Below are 21506 nucleotides of genomic sequence, written 5' to 3'. Positions count from 1 at the left end.
GTCCCCTTGTCCTCCTGCCTTCCATCTTCCCCAGCATCAGGGTCTTTTCAAATGAGTTAGCTCTTCACATCAGGTGGCCAAATTATTGGAGTTTCAGCTTCAACATCAGTCCTTCCAATGAACACTCGGGATTGATCTCCTTTAGGATGGACTGTTTGGATCTCCTTGCAGTCCAAGGGACTCTCAAGAGTCTTCTCCAATACCACAGTTCAAAACCATCAATTATTTGGCACTTAGCTTTCCTTATAGTCCAACTCTCACATCCATACATGGCTACTGGAAAAACCATAACCTTGACTAGACGGACCTTTGTTGAAAATTGATGTTTCTTCCTTTTAATATGCTGTCTATGTTGGTCATAACTTTCCTTCCAAGGAGTAAGTGTCTTTTAATTTTATGGCTGCAATGACCATCTGCAGTGATTTTGGAGCCCAGAAAAATAAAGTCAGCCACTGTTTCCCTATCTATTTGCCATTAAGTGATGGGACCAGATAACATGATCTTAATTTTCTGAATGTTCAGTTTAAGCCAACTTTTTTCACTCTCCTCTTTCACTTTCATCAAGAGGCTCTTTGGCTCTTCTTTACTTTCTGCCATAAGGGTAGTGTCATCGGTATATCTGAAGTTATTGATATTTCTCCCAGCAATCTTGATTCCAGCTTGTGCTTCTTCCAGCCCAGCGTTTCTCATGATGTACTCTTCCTAGAAGTTAAATAAGCAGGGTGACAGTATACAGCCTTGACGCACTCCTTTTCCTGTTTGGAACCAGTCTGTTGTTCCATGTCCAGTTCTAAGTGTTGCTTCCTGAGCTGCATACAGGTTTCTCAAGAGGCAGGTCAGGTAGTCTGGTATTCACATCTCTTTCAGAATTTTCCACAGTTTATTGTGATCCACACAGTCAAAGGCTTTGACATAGTCAATAAAGCAGAAATAGATGTTTTTCTGGAACTCTTGTGCTTTTTCCATGAGCCAGTAGATGCTGGCAATTTGATCTCTGGTTCCTCTGCCTTTTCTAAAACCAGCTTGAACATCTGGAAGTTCATGTGTTTTTGAAGCCTGGCTTGGAGAATTTTGAGCATTACTTTACTAGCGTGTGAGATGAGTACAAATTGTGCGGTAGTTTGAGCATTCTTTGGCATTGCCTTTCTTTTGGATTGGAATGAAAACTGACCTTTTCCAATCCTGTGGCCACTGCTGAGTTTTCCAAATTTGCTGGCATTTTGAGCGCAGCACTTTCACAGTATGATCATTCAGGATTTGAAATAGCTCAACTGGAATTCCATCACTTCCACTAGCTTTGTTTGTAGTGATGCTTCCTAAGGCCCGCTTGACTTAGCATTCCAGGATGTCTGGCTTTATTGAGTAATCACACCATGTGATTATCTGGGTCATGAAGATCTTTTTTGTACAGTTCTTTGGTATATTCTTGCCACCTCTTCTTAATATCTTCTTCTTCTGTTAGGTCCATACCATTTCTGTCCTTTATTGAGAACATCTTTGCATGAAATGTTCCCTTGGTATCACTAATTTTCTTAAAGAGATCTCTAGTCTTTCCCATTCTATTGTTTTCCTCTATTTCTTTGCATTGATCACTGATGAAGGGTTTCTTATTTCTCCTTGCTTTTTTTTGGAACTCTGCATTCAAATGAGTATTATCTTTTCTTTTCTCCTTTGCTTTTCACCTCTCTTCTTTTCACAGCTATTTGTAAGGCCTCCCCAGACAACCATTTTGCTTTTTGGCATTTCTTTTTCTTGGGGATAGTCTTGAATCCTGTCTCCTGTACAATGTCACGAACTCCATCTATAGTTCATCAGGCACTCTGTCTATCAGATCTAGTACCTTAAATCTATTTCTCACTTCCACTGTATAATCATAAGGGATTTGATTTAGGTCATACCTGAATGGTCTAGTGGTTTTCCCTACTTTCTTCAATTTAAGTCTGAATTTGGCAATAAGGAGTTCATGATCTGAGCCACAGTCAGCTCCCAGTATTGTTTTTGCTGACTGTATAGAGCTTCTCCATTTTTGGCTGCAAAGAATATAATCAATCTGATTTGGGTGTTGACCATCTGGTGATGTACATGTGTAGAGTCTTCTGTTGTGTTATTGGAAGAGGGTGTTTGCTATGACTAGTGAGTTCTCTTGGCAGAATTCTATTAGTCTTTGCCCTGCTTCATTCTGTACTCCAAGGCCAAATTTGCCTGTTACTCAGGTGTTTCTTGACTTCCTACTTTTGCATTCCAGTCCCCTATAAGGAAAAGGACATCTTTTTGGGGGGTGTTAGTTCTAGAAGGTCTTGTAGGTCTTCATAGAACAGTTCAACTTTAGCTTCTTCAGCATTACTGGTCAGGGCATAGACTTTGATTACTGTGATATTGAATGGTTTGCCTTGGAAATGAACTTTGTGGATCACAATAAAATGTTGAAAACTCTGAAAGAGATGTGAATACCAGACCACCTTACCTGCCTCCTGAGAAATCTGTATGCAGGTCAGGAAGCAACGGTTAGAACCGGACATGGAACAACAGACTGGATCCAAATAGGAAAAGGAGTACATCAAGGCTGTATATTGTCACCCTGCTTAGAGTATATCATGAGAAACGGTGGGCTGGAAGAAGCACAAGCTGGAATCAAGATTGCTGGGAGAAATATCAATAACCTCAGATATGCTGATGACACCACCCTTATGGCAGAAAGTAAAGAAGAACTAAAGAGCCTCTTGATGAAAGTGAAAGAGGAGAGTGAAAAAGTTGGCTTAAAACTTCAGAAAACTAAGATCATGGTATCTGGTCCCATCACTACATGGGAAATAGATGTGCAAACACTGAAAACAGTGTCAGACATATTTTTTTGGGCTCTAATATCACTGCAGATGGTGATTGCAGCCATGAAATTAAAAGACGCTTACTCCTTGGAAGGAAAGTTATGACCAACCTAGGCAGCATATTAAAAAGCAGAGACATCAATTTGTCAACAAATGTCCATCTAGTCAGGGCTATGATCTTTCCAGTAGCCATGTATGGATGTGAGAGTTGGACTGTAAAGAAAGCTGAGCGCCGAAGAAAAGATGCTTTTGAACTGTGCTGTTGGAGAAAACGCTTGTGAGTCTACGCCCATACCACCCTGAACGCGCCCGATATCTTCTGATCTCGGAAGCTAAGCAGGGTCGGGCCTGGTTAGTACTTGGATGGGAGAAAATGCTTGTGAGCCTTGGACTGCAAGGAGATCCAACTGATCCTAAAGGAGATCAGTCCTGGGTGTTCATTGGAAGGACTGATGTTGAAGCTGAAACTCCAATACTTTGACCATTTTATGCAAAGAGCTGACTCATTTAAAAAGACCCTGATGCTGGGAAATATTGAGGGCAGGAGGAGAAGGGGACGACACAGGATGAGATGGCTGGATGGCATCACTGACTCAATGGACATGAGTTTGAGTAAACTCTGGGAGTTGGTGATGGACTGGGAGGCCTGGTGTGCTGCGGTTCATGGGGTCACAAAGAGTTGAACACAACTGAGTGACTGAACTGAACTGAACGGAACTGAAGTGTATATTGCCACTTATATAACAGAAAATTTTGGGTGACTTTTTATGGGTCCTCTGTGCATGTACATGAAAAAAGTTGTTATTTGGCACGGAGTACTTGTACAAGCACACAAAACCAAATATTAAAGGGTAAGACGAATTGGATTAATTTTTGAACAGACACCTTGGGAAAGAATATCCAGAATGGACTGAACTCATTCTTGTTAGTCATTTGGCAAATGCATTCAAGTTACTGGAAACAATGTAACATGGGAACAAAATAATTTTCCAATAACTGAAAATACACAAAACTTTATCTATGCAAACAAGTCCTTTCAATTGGTTTGAAAAACATGACTCCTTGCATATGCAGACATGAAGAGGAGTGCAGTCTTCATTGCATGTAAGAGGACAGGGGAAGATCCTGTCTCCTATCTCCTGTCCCACGGTTATTTATTGTTTTTTCTCCCTCTCTCCTGGACACCCGAGTGCGTCTCTATCGAATCCTCATCAGAATTGCCTCTGATGAGCACCTGTCCTATTAAAGGCACAGTTTCCTGGGGCTTCCCTGGTAGCTGGTAAAGAATCCACCTGAAATGATGAAGACATGGGTTAGCCCCTAGGTTGGGAAGATTCCCTGGAGAAGGGAAAGGCTACCGATCCCAGTATTCTGGCCTGGAGATTTCCATGGACTATACAGTCCATGGGGTTGCAAAAAGTTGGACACGACCGATTGACTTTCACATTTCCTGGATATTTAAAGTGGAAAATTGTGTGTTTGAAATCAAGTGACTTTTGCACAGACACACATTTGCAGGGCAGATATTAAATCAATTTATTTAAGCCTTCAGAAATCAAACACGACCAGACAGCACATGACCAGTGACCAGGAGAAATGAGACGGGAAAGAGAGTGTGTGTGAAGAGAGAAGGATCCTGTTAATCAGGAAGCAGGAAAGTCATCTTTGTGTTGTTGATCTTGATTCCATGCAGAAGAGGATGTGCCTGGTCTCAGTGACTCTGTAGGTGAATAAAAAAGGATCAAAAGTTTAGTAGAGGTGACTGTGTGATGGCTGACAGGGGTGAGCCTCAGGCAGCAGGCTGTCCAGGGTACAGGAGCCTGTAGGGGATGCAGTGGACAGAATCCTGGTGGACGTCAAAACTCCACACCTCTGAGATGGCAGGTTCCCCGTAGATGTGCATAAGGTGGGAGATTTTCCATTTGGGATTGATTTCAGGAGTAATGATTTCAGAATGCATGCTCATGGCGATGCTTCATCTATAGGTGCTTTACTGTCAATGTGGTGGAGTTACACTCCTCTCCTAATTCCACAAGTTTTATCCTTTGGGTCTTGAAGAACTAATTTTTGTTTTATTTTTAATTTCATTTTGGAATAGAAGTGATTATCCATTCTGTGTTAATTTCAGGGGTACTGGAGCCTGATTAAAGTATACATACATATATTAATATTGATTGTTTTTCAGATTCTTTTCCAATTTAGGTTTTTACAGAATATGCCATTTAGTCCCCTGTGCTATGCGTTTGGACATTGTTCTCTATCCATCCCGTACAGAGTAGTTTGCCTCTGCTGACCCAAACTGCCAATCCATATCTTTCCCAAATCCCTTACCCTTTGCAACAACAAGTCTGTTCTCTACATCTGAGTTTATTTCTGTACTGTAAACAACCTCCTCCATCTCTTATTTTTGATTCCATATATAAATGATGTACATTGCATGTGTCTATTTCTTTCTGACTTCACTCAGTACGACAATCTGTAGGTACATACGTGTTGCTGCAAATGGCATGATTTCATTCCTTTTTTAGGGCTGAGTAATATTCCATTGAATATTTACAACTTTTTTTTTGTCATATTCCTTTGCAAGCTGGTGTTTGTCTTTGCCTTTTTTCTTTAATTTTTTTTTCCTCAACAGGAAATTAAAGCCGCACTTTAGCCGAGATCAGTGTCGTTTTCTGAGGCTGTCCTACTTTTGAAACCTTAAAGATCCCAGTAACAGAAATTACCCTCTAAAGGGGAATATGATTCAAATGCATATTTCAGACAGTGTGGTTGGAAGGCACTTAGGTTCTGTCAGAGTCACGTGAGATTAAACACTGGTCTTGAGAAACGGTGGCCACTGTTTAATCCTGGTGTTCCTGGAGGACAGACATGTGTGGACAACTATCAGGTCAGCACTGACGGGAACACTGAGCAGTTTGCACCCACTTGTGGGGATTCCTGCTTCTCTCTGATGACTCAGGCCTGCAAGATTCCTGCAGGATAAGGCTCTCTCACCAAAGCTGCTCAGCAATAATCAAGCCAACAGTTTGTAATTTCAACTGTCTCAAGAGAAATTACCTAAGGTAACAGACAAAGCTCTCCAGTGCTAGAATATACGTTATTGGGACAAATCATTGTTACGTGCAACGTTTGGCGTGTATGAATTAGGCGCAGGTGGTACAGAACCCGCCGGCTGATACAGGCAATGCAGAAAGGCTTGTTCGATCCCCCGGTTGAGAAGATCCCCTGGGGAAGGAAATGGCAACCAACTCTAGTATTCTTACCTGCAGAATCCCATGGACAGAGGAGCCTGGTGGGCTACAGCCCATGGGGGTCGTACAGAGTCTGACACAACTGAAGCCACTTATTGGGCATTAGGCATAAAATGTCCATGTGTCCTTATTGATTTATCTGGTGGGGTAGCATTAATAATGAATTATGTTTACTTACAAAAAGTGTGGAAGTAAATTTTATTCACTCCTCTGGACAGTCATCTGTGGGGAAAAAAAAATGGGAGAAATAAAAGAGCCTCTGATTACTACCGTTCCCAGTATTTTTAAAATTTCTTTTCTTTTTTTAAGTAAAGTATTTTTTAAGAGGAGCTTCTCTGGTAGCTCAGTCAATAAAGAATCTGCCTGCAGTACAGGAGACCCAGGTTCCATCCCTGGGTCTGAAAGTTTGCCTGGAGAAGGAAATGGCAACCCACTGCAGTATTCTTTCCTGGAAAATCCTATGGACACAGGAGTCTGTTCGGCTATAGTCCATGGACTTACAAGAGTTGGTAATGACTTAGAGACTAAACCACCATCAACCACCATTCTACATGAGATTACTTATGGAAAAAATAAATTTTAAATAAGCTGATTTGTTTCCTGATATTTACATACCAGGTGAATGATATAGTCAGGAAAAAAGTATAATTTCATTACCATTATCAGAGAAATTCACGATATTTTCTTCTGGAATGCCTCTTTTACGCGTCTCCCTTTTGAACCTCCGATGGACTAGGTATGAAATCCGGTCACGTTTGCCTGAAAGTCACCATGCAAAAAGGAGAACGCACAGAAATTTCTGAATATACAGAACAAGGAATCGAATGTGCCAGTCTGATCTCCACTTGTATAATTTAAGAGAGCCTCAAACAGTTCGCAGGTCCCATGTTACACATGACTGCTGTCTTCAGATTTAATTTCCCTCTAACTCTGTACCTGAACCCTGCCAGCATCAGCAGCAGGACCCCCAAAGACTTGCAGGAGCTCCATGAATTTGAGACTCAACCCATCACAGTAGCAACTGACCTGCTTCTTTTACAAGCTTCCCAGAACCTGTACCTGTACTCCTGTCGAGTTCTGGACCCGTAAGGAAGCAGGGTTTTCTCATTGTGGAGACACATTAACCCCATCACACACCACTTGGGAGACAATTTACTCTTTAGCCAACCATTCTACACAGTACCGTTTCTGAAATAGACATCTACTGTCATGATGGTATACTCACCTCAGCGTTTCTGTGTGGTCATTTGGGGTCATGTCACTGTTCATAAGAAGAGTGTATTGTGATAATTTAACAGGACGAATATTTATTTTACAAGTTTCTGTTCCAGGAGTTACAATGCATGAGAAAACTGATATAAAATGATATAATTCAGGCCAGCCTTATCATAGCCATGGCTTGAGCTTAGTTGACATATTTTTTTAAAAATACTCTATAAAATAATTTTTTTTTAATATCAACAGGTAGAGACTATGTTCTAATGTTTGAGAATTATTTTTGGCCCCCGTTTCTTAGTAGATTACCTTCCAGGATACTCAAGTCAGTGAACACGAATATGAAGACCTTGTACACTGAATAGTGAATATTGTCAACACCTCGTGATTTTCTGAATGAAAGTTCTGGCATGGACACGTGGCATGACAATAGCAATGGGAATTTTAGAATGCCATACATACTGAGTATTGCAACGAAGTCTGTCTCTTTTCCTTCTTCATCCACATTGTGAATAGATCCTATTATAGCGTCAGGTGACAGATGAAGAATTGTAACTTCGTTTTCACCCGCATCTGTGAGAGAGAGAAGAGATAATATGTACAACCCTGCGTTCATTTGTTGGCAGTGGGATGTACTGTGACAGGCTGAGGGCATCATGAACAGCACGTGCGGCATTGACGATGCCTCACTCCGTAGGTGCACTGAATGCTACCGTGGTTACGACAGCAAGAAAAGCAGGCAAGACTTTCCCCCATTCTCACCTTTTCCTATACTTAGCCAGCCACTCCTTGCTGTCCTACTGAGATGCTTTCTAGAACCTGTGTCCTAGTGAAACCAATAGATGTAGTTTTTAAACTTATCTCATTTCAATTAATTGTTTGCTACTCTGAATCGTCGTCACTGTCCGCAGATTTCTCTACTTGCGCTGACCCGAGAGCCACTCTAGTTGTGGAACACGGGCTCTCGTTGCAGCGGTTTCTCTTTTGTCGAGTCGAGACTTTAGGAGGCGTGGGCTCTGTCGTAGCTGCTGGCTGGCTCTAGAGCACCTGCTCAGTAGCTGTGGCACATGGGCTTTGGGCCCCATGGCGTGCAGGATCGTCCCGGGCCAGAGATCCAATCCATGAGTCCTGCGTTGGCTGGCAGAATCTTATCCAGAGGACCACTGGGGAAGTCCCCAACAGTGTTTCCCAAGCAGAAGTTCTAAAAGCCTTTGTATTCCTGTTATCCCAGCCATGGTGTTGATTTCTCTGGACCAAAATCAGCCTACCATTCATACGCTTGTGTTCCTGAGTGCCTAGCCTGTGCCAGGCAACCTTCAGAACACTTTACATTAATTACTCTGTTTCCTCTGCCCCCTCAGTCTGAGGTATGACAGAGCCCACTGCCGTGTCTGTTGTTCTGAAGACAGTTCACCTTCTGGGACGTGCAGGCAGTGAGCTCCGTCCCCACCTGGAGCACCGCCCCTCCTCTCTGCCCCACCCGTCCACTCTGCCCCATGTGTCTGGACAAGAAGCAGCTCTGACCTACTGCCTGTCACCTCTAAACTGTCTACATCCATTCTGCCTCTCCTGGCCTCCATCACACCCTCCTGCAATCACTCAGCGAGATGGGATGTAAACTGCACAACTGTGTTCCTGAAACACGAGAACACCTTTCCTCAGTGTTAAAATACTTAAAATCATGTCTGCTTGAGAAGGAGAAAAAAAAAAATAGCTGAAACAGCTTCACTGTCTCATAACCCCGAAAATACATACAACATGCCCAAGCCAACCACGAGTCCATGAACCTTGAATCACATTGAAATAATTTAAGCCAGATGATGCATGTCCTCAGATTATCAGTGACCACCTGCTCTTTCCCGCAACTTCACCAAGGTGGGCATAGCAGCATCACTGTGAAGGCGATTGCACAGTGAGAGGAAAGCTATCTTCTGGGTGTCAGGTCACCGTCAAGGTCGCTGCTTGTGCTGTGCTTGATGTGAGACAGCTCACCCCACAAAACACAGCTGGGGGTTAGCTCCTGAAAGAGACCCGTGGAAGACGGCAAACTATTCTGTTTCTCTCTCTTGTTATCCGCTCTGTAAAAATCCAGCTAAAAAGTATTAGAAAGATGAAGGAAACAATAGCAGTGGAAGCATTCATGATTCAGTCAAAGGAAAAAATAATATGGGAATTATGATGCTGGGAAAGATTGAAGGGGGAGGAGAAGGGGATGACAGAGAATGAGATGGTGGAATGGCATCACTGACTCGATGGACATGAGTTTGTGCAAGCTCCGGGAGTTAGTGGTGGACAGGGAGGCCTGGCGTGCTGCAGTCCGTGGGGTCGCAAAGAGTCATGCACGACTGAGCAGCTGAACTGAACTGAAGAATATGAGAGCACAGTTTAAAAATCATCGACTATTCGAAATTATCCACAAAGTATGGTGAAATATTTCAGGCACAAGTTTTACTTCTTTGCAGACATTGCATTTGCAGCTGTGCCAATACTTCGTTAAGACAAGGGTTGTGATCATATACGGATGTATTCAAATTTTCATCAGTCGCGTACCTCTTCAGCCACTTAAAATGAGGAATGGTGCTTGAAGCCCTCATGGAGGGCTTAAGGATATAAATTTTAGCCAGCACCCCCATTGCTTTGAACATGAGCTGCCTTTAAGATTGAACTCAGGATAGTTTCCTTGGATTTAACTACTTCTACCACAGTTTTGTCAGATTTAGATGTTGTAAGACCCTTTTTAAAAAGTGACTGATGCCAGTGTGCAAACTCAAGACAGAACCTTGAGACGTTGGTTCACAAGGCTCTTGTAAATTTTCTGTGAGAACCTTCTCAGTCTCATTTCAGTCACTCAGTCGTGTCTGACTCTTTGGGACTCCACAGACTGCAGCACGCCAGGCCTCCCTGTCCATCACCAACCCCTGAAGTTTACTCAAACTCATATCCATTGAGTCCGTGTTGCGATCCAACCATCTCATCCTCTGTCATCCCCTTCTCCTCCTGCCTTCAATCTTTCCGAGAATCAGGGTCTTTTCCAATGAGTCGGCTCTTCACGTCAGGTGTAAAAGTATTGGAGTTGCAGCTTCAACATCAGTCCTTCGAATGAACATTCAGGATGTTCACGGTGAGAACCGTACAAAATACAAATCTGACACCTGTGCTTAGTCTCGTTTTTCTCGTTGTTCAGATGCTAGGTCACTTCCAACTCTTTGCAATCTGATGACTACACCAAATCAGGCTCTTCTCTTCTCCACTATCTCTGTTTGCTCAAACTCATGCCCATCATGAAGGTGATGCCATCTATCCATCCAATCCTCTGGCCACCCCATTCTCCTTCTGCCTTCATTCTTTCCCGGCATCGAGTTCTTTTCCAACAAGCTGGCTCTTATCAGGTGGCCAAGGGATTGGAGCTTCAGGTTCACCATCAGTCCTTTCAATGAATACTCAGGGTTGGTTTCCTTTAAGATTGACTGGTTTGATCTTCCTGCAGTTCAAGGGACTTCAAGAGTCTTCTCGAGCACCACAGTTCGAAAGTATCAATTCTTCGGTGCTCAGCCTTCTTTATGATCCACTCATCATATCATCTTTTCGTCTCACATCCATACATGACTACTAGAAAAACCATAGGTTTGACTCTATGGGTTGTTGTCAGCAAAGCAACATCTCTGCCTTTAAATGCAGAGTTGAAGTTTGTCTTACCTTTACTTCCATGGAGTAAGCGTCTCTTACATTCATGGTTGCAGTCACCATCTGCAGTGATTATGGAGCCCATGAAAATAAAATCTGTCACTGCTTCCACACTTTCCCCTTTCTATTTGCCATGAAGTAATGGAACCAGATGCCATGGTCTTAGTTTTTTGAATGCTGTGTTTCAAGCCTGCCTTTTCATTCTCCTCTCTCACACTCATTCAGAGGCTCTATAGTTCCTCTTCACTTTCTGCCATTAGAGTGGTATCATCTGCATATCAGAGGCCCTTGATATTTCTCCTGGCAATCTCGATTCTAGCTTGAGATTCACCTAGCCTGGCATTTCACATGATGCACTCTGCATACGAGTCATGTAAGCAGGGTGACAATACACAGCCCCGAGGTACTGCTTTCCAGTTTGGAACCAATGCATTTTTCCATGGGCAGTTCTAACTGCTGCTTCTTGATTCGCATACAGGTTTCTTCGGAAACAGGTAAGGTGTTCTGGTATTCCCATGTCTTTAAGAATTGTCCACAGTTTGTGGCAAGCCTTTAGTCAAAGGCTTAAGCATAATCAGTTAAGTAGAAGTTAATGTTTTTCTGGAACTCCCTTACTTTCTCCATGATCCAGCAGATGTTGGCAATTTGATCTCTGGTTCCTCTACCTCTGCAAAACCCAGCTTGCAAATCTGGAAATTCTCAGATCATGTGCTGCTGAAGGCCGGCTTGAAGGATTTGGAGCATAACCTGACTAGCATGTGAAATTAGCAGATTGTGTGGTAGTTAACATTTTTTGGTGTTGCCCTTCTCTGGGATGGGAACAGAAACTGCCTTTTGCAGTCCTGTGGCCAGTGCTCAGCTTTCCAAATTTGCTGACATATTATGTGCAGCATTTTAACAGCAGTATCTTTTAGTAATTTAGATAGCTCAGGTTGAATGTCGTCAGTTCCACTAACTTTTTTCACAGGAGTATTTCCTAAGGCTTACTTGACTTCACTCTCTAGGATGTCTGGCTCTAGTCTTGTTGAGTAAACCTCCGTTGTGTGGAGACAGTCTGGTCCTTGACTTCTAATTGTTAGTAGGAGTAGAATGCTGGTGTATGGGGTAATTGAAGGAAGTCAAGACCAAGATTTCCACCCAAACACACTCCTCCCAGTGAAAACACTCTTCCATTCAACATCAAATACTTACAATCAACATGATAAACAAAAAGTCTTTGCCTTACTCCTGTGACTTGTTTTTCACACATTCTCCGTCTGACCTTAAAGACAAAATATGTTCAAGTTGTGTTATTAAAATGGCAAAGTTCAGTATATAATTAGAATTTCTTTTTGTATCACACCCCAGGTTGTGCTTGTGTCACGTTACTGCCTGTGAACAATGTGGACAAAGAGAAGAAATATGTTGTCTAAGATCAAGCGACTGTGCGGTGACTAGGATGGTTTCTCTACACGTTAGATCTGATTAGTGGTTGCAAAGATGAATTTCAAACACAATATAGGCCTTGTTTAAAGCCAGTACACATGGAGACGTCTAGAATTTTAGGAAAGCCTAATAAGAATGAGCCTTTCCTTTATTTAGTTTCTGGAAACTGAGAGGAATAGCCATCATCACAGACCTCGGGCATTCTCTCAAAACCCTGGGAGTGATTCATTAGAGAATGTGAGAAGCTCATATCATCAAGAGTTACAAGAAAATTTGTAATTTTCTCAAAAGGCACACTCTTTATCTATCACAACACCATACGAGGATTAAGCTTTAAAGACACATCTATGTATGTATACACATTGACACACACACACACAAGCAAAAACACAAGTACACGTGATATGCTTATATGACATAAGGAAATTATACATATATAATATATGTTAAGTATATATTGTCTTATGTATAGCCCACCAAGCTCCTCCATCCATGGGATTCTCCAGGCAAGAATACTGGAGTGGGTTGCCATTTCCTTCTCCAGGGGATGGATCTTCCCCACCCAGGGATCGAACCCAGGTCTCCTGCATTGCAAGCAGATGCTTTAACCTCTGAGCCACCAGGGAAGCCCCTAGTATATATTGTCAGCTACGTAACAGAAGAATTTGGGTGACTTCTTATATTGTCCTCTGTGCATGTATGTGATAAAAAAAAAGAGAGATATTTGGCACATAGAATGCACAGGAAACAAATATTAAAATGGAAATAACTCAACAAGAATTGGGTTAATTTTTGAACAGACTCCTTGTAAAGGAACATCCACAGACATTTGAGTTTACTGTTGTCAGTCTTTAGGGAAATACACTGAAGTGACTGAAAAGAATTATAAGGCGGGAACAAAACAATTTTCCAAAAGCTGCAAATATACAAAATTTTATCTATGCAAACCAAGCCCTTTCATGTGGTTGAAAACCACAGCTCCCTGTATATGTGGACACAAAGTTAAATTTTAAAAACATTGTGCTGACTGAGAGAAACCAGAGAAAATGATGGAGAGTGCATAACTTTGTCGTCTGAAGATCCAGAAAAGGTGAGGATAAGCTGGTCAGTTCTTACCTGTTGCCCGAGGAGTAGATGTTGAATAATGAGAGATGAAAAGGAGCTGTGATGGAGCTCATTATTATATACATATAATATATATCACTCCTTATATATATATATAGTATATATATTTAATCCTAATGTGTAGTATTGACTGTGCTGGGTCTTCGTTGCTATGCAGGTTCTTCTCCTGTTGTGGTGAGCGAGGGCGACTCTGGAGTTCCAGCGCTCAGGCTTCTCACTCTGGTGGCTTCTTTTGTGCAGCATGGGCTCTGGAACGCACGCTCCAGAGCACAGGCTCAGTAGCTGTGTCACAGAAGCCTGGTCTCTCCGCAGCATGGGGGATCTTCCAGAGACGCAACTTGCGTCTCCTGCATTGGCAGGTGGATTCTTAACCGCGAGCCACCATGGAAGCCCAGAATTCTATATCTCGACTGTGGAGCTCATGAAACAGTTGTGGATATGTGAAAGCTCATTGAATAAAGACCTCGACAAAGGGCAGATTAAACATAAATACACTTCAGTAAAGCCGATTTCAGAAAGGGTGGCCGCGTGAAAAGTTAAACACAGGGCACGAAAATTGTAAAGACGGCAGAGGACGATAATAGGTGTTCTTAAAATATTAGTGACAACACACGTGCATATGTGTGTGTGGCATATATATCTGTGTGTTTGTGTGAGTCTGTATCTGTATTTGTGGTTATACTTTGACTGTATGTATACTATCTCGGCTCAGTGGTAAAGAATCTTCCTGCAATGCGGGAGACCAGGGTCCCATATTGGAGTCAGGAAGATCCCCTTGGAGAAGGGAATAGCAACCCACTCCAGAATTCTTTCAGGGAGAAATCCATGTTCTTTACCCCTACTACCAGCTGGGACGCTCATTTGGGGCTGTGAGGACTTCAGTGAATTCAGTGGTGATCAAATATCTCGTGAGGACGCCCCACAGAGCAGAGCTCACTGTGGGCTCTCTCAGTACCCTCGGTTCTGGGCTCGGTGGGAAGCATCTCTTACAAACTCTGCAGGAAGGGTTCAAGCCCCTGGATGGTTCCAGGACACAAGCCTCTTCCCACTGCCGAGTCCCTCTTTCCTTTAATGAGTGGATGCCAGTGGAGCTTCTGGAACTCCCACCGTCTTCCAAGCAAAGACACCAGGACTTCCCCTGGAGGCTCACAAGTGAACTGCCCCCACCCCAGCTCGGAGACCCTGCTCATCCACAACTCATGGCATTACGCTCTCAACATTGTCCAGAGAGTTCCCTGCAGATGGAGAAGCCTCACCCTCCTCTAGACACAAGAGCTTATAGGTTTATTTTTTCCTTCAGGGTGACTTTTACTTACTTGACATAAAAGTCGAGGTCAACTGTGTTATTTGCATGAAACTCAAGATGACGTACGTACGCGTGGAATGGCCCGCCCTCAGTGATCTTGTCTTTGTTACTGGCTGCGATGTAATGGGTTTTCCATTCCCCTGAAAACTAAAATCAAATTCCTGTGAGGAAGCTTCAGCCATCTCTGGAAATTCTACCAACATCATCCCTCAGGAGTTTCCCTTGTCCTTTCACTTGGGCAGAAGTTACCTATCTTTATGGACACAGCCCTAGGTTTAAAATCATGTGAAAACTCAACTCACATAAAGGAAGGACTGAGGTATTACTGGGATAGCTTGAGCTGTGTAAAGGAAGGAGCTGAGGCATTACTGAGATAGCTTGAGCTGTCTTGTCAAATGCAAGAGCCCTAGTCCAACAGCCGTGAGATCTTCTGTTTTACAAGAGCAGTGAACAGGCACGAGAGCCAATGAATACACGGCAGAGATGATACAGAGGCCATGCAGAACAGGTATAGAGCCAGTGAATGGAGCAACTTTGAGTTGCAGGGAGATGGCCAGACTTAGGGATCCACATGACCAAACCTCAAAAGGGACACGCACACACATATACCCCAAGACCTCCTCCCAGCTTGCACCACCCCTGGTACCGGTTTGAGAATTAGCTGAGCTTCACCGTGGCCTGCATAAAGCAGACCAAGGACAACGCTGAGCAGCAGAACCTTCATCTCGCTGTCTCTTCTTCTGTAGAAGCTGAGGGTGTCCCAGTGGTTGGAGAGGATGTGAAACCAGTGCCTCTTTTATAGCCTGCATCTGTTGGCGTGATGCATCACAAACCAATGGTTGTTCCTCAAACAACCGAAGTCACACGGATGTCATCTTCAGTTTCCTGGTTGGTAGAGATAAGCTTTTCTCGCACTCTGTCATTTTAATAATGAGATTAATCTTAAAAGAATCTTTCATAGATGTGGTATTTTGTCATTTTCATAATGAGATTTGTTTCAAGAGAGGCTTATGAATAAGTGAGAAATCACAGAACATGTGTGAAAATTTCAAAGTCAGGAATATTTACTTTATATCCAGAGATCCAAAATGGGATGAGCTGTCCAAGGCACATACTGCCTGCAGCCTCCCACTCCCCGTGTTGCTCACTTAACAGAGGAGAGTGTTTAAAATTTATTATGTAAAAGTAAATATTGACTGTGTGCATTAGCCAAGGAAAATCTGTTTTGTAAATGACCTTTGGAAAGTCTCCTGTTTCTCAAAAGTGAGGAGCATGTCAGCACAAAGCATCCCACAGTGGGCTCTTTCTTCCTAGTTTCTAAGAGGAAGAGCCATTCAAATGTCCTTAACCTTATTCGAAGAGGGGATGTCAACAATTCATTTTCATTACCCCTTTTCCGAATACCTTTTAACCACCTATTCTCTCATGTGGTAATTACTCAGTAACTCTGTGGTTTCTCTGGGTGCGTGAACAAGCAGGATAGTAGTTCTTATAATTTTTAGAATTTAAATGGGAAAAGCAAATTTCCGGACTCCATATTTCTAGTTATTTTCCTAGCTTCATATGAAAGAATCTATTGTTTTGTATTTTTAATCAAATTTTTACTTATGTTCATCTTTATTGATAGTGATTTATCAAGTAAATACATTAAAAGATGTGATATTTTCTGAGTGCAGAAATGAAGAAACAGTGAGTTTCCCAAGTCAGCTGAGGCACAATCCCTGGAGGGCTCACCCAGTACTGGCTGCTCCTGAGACAAATCAGAGCTCAGAGTCCTATGCTTAGATTCAACCTTGTCTCAAGAATGTCTTCGGCTCACTTCTTCAGTTGATCCTTTCCATCTTTCCATGGAACAACAGTATTATCTTTTGTTTCGTCTTCCTTCTTTTCTTTTGGTTGCCGTGTCATTTTTTCTCTTTCGTTCACACATCCCTTTGTATCGTATCCTGTTGTAGTTTTTGGCTGTGAAATCTGGGCGATTGAAGGCTTTCCTGTCTCAAAAGACCCTGAAATGATTGCCTCTCTTTGGTGTTTGATCCAGATGATAATTTTTTTTTTTCTTTTAAATTTTATTTTATTTGATAATTTGTTTTTTTGTCTGTCTCTTTTGGCTGCACCCAGCAGCACGCAGGTTCTTAGTTGTCCAACCAGGAATAAAACCTATACCCAGCAAAGTGGAAGTGCAGGATCCTAACCACTGGACCACCAGGAAGGTCTCTGAATCAGATCATTTCCAGCAGGGATGTGGTCCCAGCTAGCACCGCTTATCTGCCCGTCATCACTCTTCCATCTCAACCTCTGCACTTCCAGCATTTTCAGGTCTTTCTTTCGGGTTCCCACCAACACGTGTCCCCTCGGAATGTATCCTAAGACCATCGCGCCTTAGGAAGGCCTCACTGTCTGCCAGTCCAGGGGACATTAATCTTCAGTTGCTCTGACGAGTTTTTCACAACAGTTGTGAAAATCCTGCTGTCTCCCATTCATCTCACGCTCTCCTTCCCTCACTGTGTTCCCGAGCCTGTTCTCTGCATCTGTGTCTCCACTCCTTCCCTGCCACGTGGCTCAGAAGTTCATGCCACACAGGGAGCCCAGCCATGCGCTCTACGACAACCTAGAGGGGGCGGGATAGAGCAAGTGGAGCGGCTCAAAGCAGAGGTGATGTGAGGACAGTTGTGATGCTTAGCTTGCCGCACGCAAGGTGTGAAGAGAACATGGCAAAGCAATTCTCCAACTAAAAAATAAACTAAAAAAAAAAGAAAATTGCCACTTGCAAGGGAATTCATTTTAAAAAAAAGAAATCCTATTGTTTTGTACCAAAAGGAAGTCATACAGCCTTTAATACAAACTATGTCACGAATCGTGGTCAAAATGCAGATAATGTAATGATAAATAAAAAGACAACCATCTCACTCAAATGTTAACTCAGCAACCACTCAAAAATAACGCTAAAGCTAGGCTTGCTATGTCTCCTTCTTGAATTTATCCACCTTTCTGTAACTAGGAAGCCTCTCTCTCCCAGTTTATTAATTTTGTCTTGCTTGTCTGTTTTCTCTGTTAGCACTGATTTTACATCTTAGAATGCACAACTCCTGTCTAAAACAGTGAAAGGAGGCTATTGAGCTTGGCTACCCAAAACTCTGCGTTCCCTCTAGCATTCATCAGCAAGGTTCCAATGCAATTAGAATTTAATATGACATAATAAACCACAAGCCCACGTTTTTTCAAAGAAAACAATTGCATATGTAGCTTATATTATAAAAACATGTTTTTTAATATATATTTATTTCCAGGTTTATTTATTTGTTTCAGGTCTTAGTTGCAGCACATGGAATTTTGTTTCATTATGGCCAGTTTTTAGTTACGGCGCATGGACTCTCTAGCTCTATGACCAACAGGCCAATGAATCCGAGAGACGAGGTATTGAGGCAAGGAATATGACTTGATTCAGAAAGCTGGCTAACCGAGAAGATGACAGGCTAATGTCCCCAAGTAATCATCTTGTCAGGGTCCGGATGCCTGGTTCTTATACAGAGCCAGATGGAGAGAAGTAATGAGAGACTCAAGTCAAAAGACGGAACAGAGAGCAAGAGATAGTGAGGAAGGAAAGTCAAAAGGGTCTTCAGTCTTGTAAAACATCTCTCCCAAGGGCCGATCTTTGGAAGGGGTGTGTTCATCTCTTCCTTTCATTGGTGGGAAAGGTCAGATCGTCTCCCTGTGAGCTGAACACAGGCACTCTAGTTTAACAGCCAGGCAGAGGGACATGGTCCTCTGAGGCAGGCCATTACGTAGGACTATGATAGCAATGGCAAGGAAAAGCAAGTCAAAGGAAACAGTTCCAACAGGGAGTCAGAGCCGGTTCTTCTCTACGACGATTTCCCCCATCTTAGTCCACTCCATAAGTCTTGTTGAAAAACGACCGTCCTGCTTTATCAGATTTCTCTTTCTGGGGGTGTCTCCCATTGCTGCTGAGTGTTAATGTGTCTTCTCTTGGTTCCTCTTTGTAAAGGGTCTAGAAGTCTAGACTTAGACGGCTTCACACCCAGAAGGCAGCATCTCCAGTTGTGGAAGCATCTCAAGGTGTGTATGCGAAGACTGAAAAGCCGTGGCTTATTGAAATGATTTCCTTGGTCTGTACCTCAGCCATCTGGGCGCCTGTAATCCTGCTTTCTCAGCATTTCCTCAGGGTTCACCATATGCAGTGACTGAAGTCTGGTGACTTCTAAGAGGCAGGTATTCCTCTTCCTCAGGGCTCGTCGGCTCATGTTCAGTTCAGTTCAGTTCAGTCACTCGGTCGTTTTCGACTCTTTGCAACCCCATGGGTTGCACTTGGAGGGCTGCAATTGCTGGTTCCGTTTCTCAGGTTCCCCTCTCGATCATGAATGTGACCAATGTCTGCCGGACACTTTCCGATCAACTTTTGTCCCACTGCGTTGAGAGTCTCATTTCAGTGATTTTGTTTGTTTGTTTGTTTATTTTTGTCCAGTCCAGTCACATATTCTTTTTAAGCCACTACAGGTGTTATGCTTTGTACCAGGGCCAGCAGTAATTTTAAAAATCCCTGGATTGTCTCTAACTATAATCCAGGAGCCATTTTCCTATGTAGCTTCTTCCCATACCTAGAATCACACTGTCCAATTGTTTTATGTTATACGTGTGATTTTCTCAAAATGTTTAGCCACAGAGGTATTTTGGATGCCCGATTACATATTGGTTACTGCAAGAGACAACAACCTTATAAATTAGACAGGATATAAGTCATGAAGCTAGTAACATAGAGAATGATGTAGTTCAGCAGAGAAACAGGAGGCATGATTGGAAAACAAAGAACAAAGTTAAACAATGGTTCGTATAACTAGTTTTAATCCATTTGTGATAATCAAGTGACCCAAGGAGGCATAACTGATTTAATGAGCTATCTGCAGTTTCATTGTACTGGCCACGCACATTTTTACATGGCTTAATGGTTGAGACAAGCCTATACTGGCAGAATCAACTAGGTAGAGAGAAAAAGATAAATGTTTCCGTTTTACTCACAAAAGTTATAATTTACCAAGGTAGTATTCAGTTCAGTTCAGTCGCTCAGTCATGTCCAACTCTTTACAACCCCATAAATTTGGCAGCACGCCAGGCCTCCCTGTTCATCACCATCTCCCGGAGTTCACTCAAACTCATGTCTATCGAATCGGTGATGCCATCCAGCCATCTCATCCTCTGTCATCCCCTTCTCCTCCTGCCCCCAATCCCTGCCAGTGTCAGAATATTTTCCAATGAGTCACGTCTTTGCATGAGGTGGCCAAAGTACTGGAGTTTCAGCTTTAGCATCATTCCTTCCAAAGAACACCCAGGGTTGATCTTCTTTAGAATGGACTGGTTGGATCTCCTTGCAGTCCAAGGGACTCTCAAGAGTCTTCTCCAACACCACAGCTCAAAAGCATCCATTTTTCGGTGCTCAGCTTTCTTCACAGTCCAACTCTCGCATTCATACATGACCGCTGGAAAAACCATAGCCTTGACTAGACAGACCTTTATTAGCAAAGTAATGTCTCTGCTTTTCAATACTATCTAGGTTGGTCAAAACTTTTTTTCCAAGGAGTAAACATCTTTTAATTTCATGGCTGCAGTCACCATCTGCAGTGATTTTGGAGTATAAGTCATAATTACTTTAAGAGAAGATTTTGCTTACACCTGGAAAATACAGATTTAAACCAGTAATTTCTTATATAGAAATCATAAAATTTATGACCATATGTACTAGTTCACTCAGGTCTCTGTAAGTTATTCTTTATGTTAACAGCTTTATGAAGCCTTCAGGTTTCCCATTAGAATTCTTTCATAATCTTTTTTACTCAGTTCAGCATTATGGTCTGAATGTCAGAATCTTGTGTTTATCCAAAATCCTTTGTTTATCACTGTCCTTGAAAGCATTTCTCCAAAGGCATAAGAGTGAAGCAATAGCTGTCTATAATGAGAAAAGACTTCAGAAGTCAAGTTTAAATCTGATTACAAGGTAATTGACAAACCAATCCAGTTACTGCTATAACCTACAACACTTCCAGATAATAACTAGAATTATGACTAATAATATTCTACCGGAACATATCAGATTTCTAGGAATTCCATATAATCTCTAGACTATCTTTATCATTTACAATATAACTTAAGGTTTATTACTAATCTGAAAACACCTCCCATGCAGTTTAACATATCAAGTGAACCTAATCAGGTCAATATCTTCCTTTGGGGTGTTTTGGGGGTCGTTTGAATCATCCCAAAGTTAGATAGAGGTAATTTGATTTGAGAATTTTGTCAAAAGAACTTTCAGAAAAAAAAAAATGATTTTAAAACACAACAGGCTCATAGGTCTCTGTGAAAGAAGTTAATTACTAAGCCAAAGTGATAATAAAAAGTTCAAAGGCAAATACAGAACAGATCACTTAAAAAGGTAAAGAAACTTAACATTTGCTATAAAAAGCAACTGAACATCTTCAGAAAACTTGCCTTAGTTTTTTTAAAAACAAATTTACATTTTGCATCTGCTTACTTTAAAAGTTCATTTATTCAATTAAACTTGTTTTAAATTTACTCAGTCCTGAGTGATCAAGTACAAAACCCATTTTGGAACCCTTATCCAGAAATCTTTTGTCACGTAACTGTTTCAAAATAATTTTAACT

General features: G+C 42.2%; 1 protein-coding gene across 2 annotated transcripts; it reads right to left on the bottom strand.

The window, feature by feature from the left end:
* Nucleotides 1-4336: 4336 nt before the first annotated feature.
* On the bottom strand, nucleotides 4337-15695 carry LOC101903506 (odorant-binding protein-like). Of its 2 annotated transcripts, XR_240899.5 has the most exons (7): nucleotides 15481-15695; nucleotides 14845-14981; nucleotides 12170-12239; nucleotides 7757-7867; nucleotides 6737-6838; nucleotides 6258-6301; nucleotides 4337-4545 (listed from the first exon to the last, which is right to left on the bottom strand). XR_240899.5 is itself a non-coding variant. In XM_059883927.1 (5 exons), the coding sequence occupies exons 1-4, from the start codon at nucleotides 12225-12227 to the stop codon at nucleotides 6282-6284; spliced, it is 291 nt and encodes a 96-aa protein (XP_059739910.1). In that variant the 5' UTR covers nucleotides 12228-12301; the 3' UTR covers nucleotides 4337-4545; nucleotides 6258-6281. The 2 variants fall into 2 exon arrangements, 1 of the variants encoding a protein (XP_059739910.1); XM_059883927.1 differs by lacking the exons at nucleotides 14845-14981; nucleotides 15481-15695 and having other exon boundaries at nucleotides 12170-12301.
* Between the last annotated feature and the right edge of the window lie 5811 nt (nucleotides 15696-21506).

Source organism: Bos taurus, chromosome X (genome assembly GCF_002263795.3).
Source record: "Bos taurus isolate L1 Dominette 01449 registration number 42190680 breed Hereford chromosome X, ARS-UCD2.0, whole genome shotgun sequence".
Taxonomy (NCBI): domain Eukaryota; kingdom Metazoa; phylum Chordata; class Mammalia; order Artiodactyla; family Bovidae; genus Bos; species Bos taurus.
This window is presented reverse-complemented; position numbering and strand designations above follow the sequence as displayed.

What these genes read in the sequence shown, in the direction of transcription:
- LOC101903506 (XM_059883927.1), bottom strand. Translation starts at nt 12,227, where the DNA reads ATGTGTGAAAAACAAGTCACAGGAGTAAGGCAAAGACTTTTTGTTTAT. An exon ending in TTTTGTTTATCATGTTGATT is followed by an intron (nt 7,868 to 12,169) that starts GTAAGTATTTGA and finishes TCTCTCTCACAG; the next exon opens with ATGCGGGTGAAAACGAAGTT. An exon ending in CGTGAATTTCTCTGATAATG is followed by an intron (nt 6,302 to 6,736) that starts GTAATGAAATTA and finishes TTTTCCCCACAG; the next exon opens with ATGACTGTCCAGAGGAGTGA.